Source organism: Homarus americanus, unplaced genomic scaffold (assembly GCF_018991925.1).
Source record: "Homarus americanus isolate GMGI-L3 unplaced genomic scaffold, GMGI_Hamer_2.0 scaffold29188, whole genome shotgun sequence".
Lineage (NCBI taxonomy): Eukaryota > Metazoa > Arthropoda > Malacostraca > Decapoda > Nephropidae > Homarus > Homarus americanus.
This window is the reverse complement of record NW_024728626.1, coordinates 217,501-223,044: the sequence shown is the minus strand read 5'-3', so window position 1 is coordinate 223,044 and position 5,544 is coordinate 217,501. Positions and strand designations below refer to the sequence as shown.

Sequence of the window (5,544 nt, the reverse complement as noted above, 5' to 3'; positions counted from 1 at the left end):
ACAAAGTGACTGTTAAGCAGGATCTTTACAAGTTTTATAATGTAACATGTACAGTTGTCTATGGGTATAATGTAACGCTGCACCTCCAGGCAACTTAAACATATTGCTCAAGAGGATGTTGCATCGTTTTTCTGTAATGTCAGGATTCGACTTCCTTCCACACCATCGATCAGGAGTGACGTGGTGTGTGGGAGTGAGACCGTATAACGAATTAAAGAATAACGAACTTTTGATCAGACTTAACCTGCTTATAGAATTTCCGCCAGATTTAGGAGTAATGATAAGTAGGAATCTTAAGCCAAATAAACAATGTAAGAACATAAGAATGGAGGAAATTGCAGCGGGCCTATTGGCCCATACTGGGCAGTCCCATTTACACCCAACCTCTATTGCTCATATATCCATCCAACCTATGTTTGAAGCTATCCAGTGGATTCGATTTAATGATGATATTTGGTAACTTGTTCCACTCGTCCACTACTCTATTTCCAAACCAATGTTTACCTATTTCGCGCCTAAATCTAAATTTGTCTAATTTAAAACCATTGTTACAAGTTCGCTCCTGGTTGGCTAGTTTGAGTACCTTTGTAATGTCCCCTTTGTTTTGCCCTGACAATAGGCCCGCTGCAATTTCCTCCATTCTTCTTCTAAGGTGACGTTGTTTGGGGGGTAGGAAGGGTGGCGAGCTAACCGAGTCCACGTTTATGCGGGTTTACTAAATGCAATTAGCCGTTTAACCTAACCTAACCACCACCAGTAGCCAGGAACAGTAACAACGCCCGCATCCATAAGTCATTCGTCACTACACACACCTGCTAGACATTTGTTCCTATTGTGTCGGCAGTGAAAGTTACGGCGTAATGAGGTAAAATGCGGCCACCTGTGACACACACACACACACACAGCTTAAGGAAACAATAAAACCAACCGTAATTAACAAATTTTAATGTATAAAAATATAACTGTTAACATATCACAAGTGTTTACAACTCGACAACTAGAAGCAGAGTGCCGCCAACACGCGGGAGTAACCAGCCTCCCTTCAGGCAGGACCCGCCCCCATCACCTAACGGGGGTCAGGCTTAACAACATGATTTAGCAGACAGGAATATTAATAATTTAGTAGAACATTTTGTTGTCATGGGGTGAGTTAAGTGTTTATCGGATCCTTTGGTGAATAAAAGACAATAGAATCATACATATATCTTTTAACATTTACAGAAGTCATTTGTCATAATTACTGATCGCTTCTAACAATAATGGTAGCTAAACTAACAGTTAACGGAATACCATTAACGAAGAGACTAGTTGGACTGTGTATGAAGAGCTAATACTTCACTGTGAGGTGAACCATCAGCCTATGACAGCAACAGGGGGTCGGGTGAGGGGCGGGTGAGGTAAGTTAGGTTGACTCCCATAGTCACGTTGAGACCCTGTTAGGCTGTCCCCAAACTGGGCCAGGGCACCGAACAGTCCAAAGGGTCCTGGTGGTCCTACTGGTCGCGGTGGACTTGGTCTAAATGGTCTTATCGGTCTGTTTGGTCGTACAAACCCTGGTCTGTCGGGGGACAAAGTTTCTTGAGCGGCCAGGGCCCCTGCAGGATCGATCTCCCTCTCCTTTGGGGTGTAGATGGGCGGCCTCACATTCTTGCTCCAGGGTGCATCATAAGGGATGCCCGGCGGCGGCGCTGGCCGGGTGCTGTAGGTGGGCCTGGTGGTGGCGTCGGGTTCTATACTCTCACGAACTTCAGGGCCGTCAGAGGCGTCTCGACGATGTCCGTAGCCCTTCTTCATGCAGCGCGTGATGTACTCCTTCTCAAACTTGACGGTGGTGATGGTGACCTGACCGATGCCCGTGACGGTGAACTTGACGGTGGTGTAGCGGTTGATGGTCTTGGTGAAGAACATGGGTCGTACTTTGGTCTCCACCTGTGTGAGCAGCGGCTTGATCACCTGCGTGATGAATACTGGGTACCTGAGGGTGGTGTAACGAGTCTCAACCACCTTCTTCACGTGAGGCTTCGGGTTTCGCACCTCCACCTGAAGCAGTAGAGCGCAGTGATCAGGTAGTGAACGGAAATAAAGTTACAGGAAAAAAAGCCAGAAAAAATAAAAATTTTGGCTAAGAAAAAAGTTACAGACAAAAAGTCACATTTTATTTTAATATCATTAACAGTTAAAGTGATAAAAACCCCAAGCAATATTTTAAGTCACTTATTAACTGACAATACATGACTTTTACACATTGACAACACAATTTATATATGATGGCATTACACGTATGTTAGGTTAGGTTAGGTTAGGTTTGGTTTTTCTGTGACTTTTTCTTGTGATTTTTTTCCTGGATTCGGTCAGGTAGTGCATATTTAGTGTTTAACTCAACACATTCTCAAAACAATTATGGGATTTCTTTGCCTATGAACATAACATAACACAGACCATTTATCGTGTCCAAAGGAAATTAGTCGAGAAGACTTAGGAGTAAACATTGTCACGGAGTATAGAGAGAGTGAGAGAGAGCAACGACACATTCCTCACCCTGTGTAGTCCACCCTGTGTGTTCGTACAGAATATGTGAAGACTATAACCAACTAAACATAAGTCCTTCCCATTACTTCAAGGATTTCCAAAGTTTACTGTACATTAAGATAAATTATATCAAGATATTAACAGAATATCGAAGCGCGCGCACACACACACACACACACATATATCATAACAGCGTATATCATCACCAACAACACACTTTCTACCCCAACATACTGGCTGGTAAACACTGACTTTTACACACACACACACACACACACACACACGCACGCACACAACAGTCGATGTATACTTTCACGCGACAACAAAGCACTAGAGATTGGTCGAGTGAGAAAAATAAGAGAGAACAAGAGACAATATAAGTAGCATTTTTCTGTTGGTCTGTTTATCTATCTGTTGCTCTTACCTCTTGTCTGTGTACATACAGGGTATATGTGTGTCTTTATCCATGTACGTTTTTGTCTTCGTTTTTATAGCTGTCTGTCTGTATATCTATCTATGTATCTATCTAATCTATCTATCTATCTATCTATCTCTCTATCTATCTATGTAATCTAATCTATTTATCTATCTATCTATCTATGACTGACTCACATTGTTGACGATCTCCGCCTTGCGATCCTTGTACACGGTGTTATACTTGGTGATGGTCTGGGGGTGGCAGGGGGAGGGATTGTACCCCCCTCCCCCGTGTCCCCCTCCTCCTCCGTAGCCACCCCCGCCGCCGCCGCCATGTCCACCATAGCCTCCTCCGCCACCGCCATGTCCACCATACCCTCCTCCGCCACCGCCATGTCCACCATAACCTCCACCATGATCACCATAACCACTTCCTCCTCCGCTGTAGCCTCCGCCGCCGTGTCCACCGCCGCCGTGTCCACCGCCGCCGTGTCCACCACCGTGTCCATCGCCGTCACGAGGTATAGCCAGCTGAGGGAGGGAGGGGACGGCTAGTACCATCACCACCGTCAGGAGATGCCAGGTCCTGCGGGAAGAAAATACAACACTCGAGATTATTTCTCAGATTAATGTATTGGCTCTCAGCTGAAAACTTTATGGGCGTGTTATTGTCATGTGTGTTTGTGTGTGTGTGCGTGTGTGTGCCATGTGTGTGTGTGTGTGTGTGTGTTGTGTGTGTGTGCGTGTGTGTGTCATGTGTGTGTGTGTGTGTGTGGAGGAAAATTGTCTTGTGTAGAGAATTGTTGCTTATGTTTTGAACTGGAAATTATTATTTTTACTGTTATTATTATTATTTATTTATCATTATTAAAAAATCTTAAAGTTATCTGGGGGTTAGGTTAGATTAGGTTAGGTTAGGTTAGGTTAGGCTAGGCTAGGCTAGGCTAGATTAGGTTAGGTTAGGCTAGGTTAGGTTAGGTTAGATTAGGTTAGGTTAGGCTAGAGTGTTTAATCATGAGGTTGAAAAATATTCTTTGGTGATCTAAGCTTATTAACCACACACTAAACTGGATCAGTAAGTTTCACCTTAACAGTAGAGTAACAATTATCTTTTAACACACTGAACTATTTAATTACCACTCTACTTACCATAAACCTTCATAACACCGTCGTTGATAAGTACAACATTCACCCACATCCTTGAAAGTAATCTAATTCTTTTCCTGAGAGTAAGATATAGAAAACGATAACAGTGTCTCAGCAGATCGTAAATAGGAAACATTCAACTCGTCAGCTGTGGTCGGTTACTCAACAAACAGGATGTCTCAGAACGTTTTTGTATGGTCGTAGAGTGAGTGAGTCGTAAACAGCTGATGGCATGGCTAAAAAAAACACACATCAATACTAAACTAGACATAATATAATAATTTGAGGGGTATATTTTGTCATGGCGGCAGAGTAAAGAACAAAAATAACATAGGAAAAGAAGTACACAAGATTCTAGTTGTTGTTCTTGATCCAGTTCTCAGGAGACGCATCCAATATTTTCCTTGTCGGTGTTTGTGGTTGCAGTGATGGCGGTGGGTGTTGTGGTGGTGGTGTGATCATGAGTATATTGTACATTTTTAGCAATTACACCATCATCTCTCCACTTTGGTTTACCTGTACTTGTTTTGTTTGTTTGTTTGGTGTGTGTGTGTGTGTGTGTGTGTGTGATAGTAATAAGGATGATGGTAATACTATACCATTTATAGTGGCGGTGGTGGTACAGTGTATGGTGGAGGTAACAACACGGTGTAAGAGAGAGTATGGCAGCAGGTGACGGGTGGGCAGTGGCAGGGAGAGGCGCCCACGGTGGAGACAGTCACCAAGACTGACGAAGTCACCGGAAGGTCATTACAGAAACAAGCGATGGGGAAGACATGGTAAGAGGGAGGGGGAGGGGGAAGACAAGGTAAGAGGGAGGGGGAGGGGTAAGACAAGGTAAGAGGGAGGGTGGAGTGGGAGGGAGTGAGGAGGTGGCACTTGAGAGATTATGACGTTAAGGAGGAAACTGAAGAGGTTAGAGGTCATTAACACCTGAGGCTGATGCCCACGATGTCAACAATATGCCGACTTACGCTCCCTCTTGCCAACTTACCTCCCTCTTGCCGGCTTACCTCCCTCTTGCCGACTTACCCTTCTTCTTGCCGACTTACCCTTCTCCTCTTGCTTTGACTTACCTCCTCTGCCGACTTACCTCCCTCTTGCTGACTTACCTCCCTCTTACAACTTACCCTCTTGCCGACTTACCTTCCCTCTTGCTGACTTACCCTCCTCTTGCCGGACTTACCTTCCTCTTGCCGACTTACTCCTCCTCTTGCCGACTTACCCTCCCTCTGCCAACTTACCCTCCTTCTTGCCGACTTACCTTCCCTCTTGCCAACTTACCCTCCCTCTTGCCGACTTACCTTCCCTCTTGCCGACTTACCCTCCCTCTTGCCGACTTACCTTCCCTCTTGCCGACTTACCCTCCCTCTTGCCGACTTACCCTCCCTCTTGCCGACTTACCCTCCCTCTTGCCGACTTACCCTCAGTGTGCTTCGTTCTTAAACCCTC

The 5,544-nt window shown here is 44.9% G+C and overlaps 1 protein-coding gene across 1 annotated transcript in view; it reads right to left on the bottom strand.

Annotated features, from left to right (window-relative positions):
* Nucleotides 1-930: 930 nt before the first annotated feature.
* The window catches only part of LOC121866153, a 15,009-nt gene continuing 10,395 nt past the window's right edge, over nt 931-5,544 (bottom strand). Inside the window, exons 2-3 of the mRNA XM_042365746.1 lie at nt 3,142-3,532; nt 931-2,040 (exon numbers count right to left, since the gene is read on the bottom strand). Of these exons, the coding sequence (XP_042221680.1) occupies nt 1,354-2,040; nt 3,142-3,532 (1,078 nt within the window). The 3' untranslated portion in view covers nt 931-1,353. The remainder of the gene's footprint in view (nt 2,041-3,141; nt 3,533-5,544) is intronic.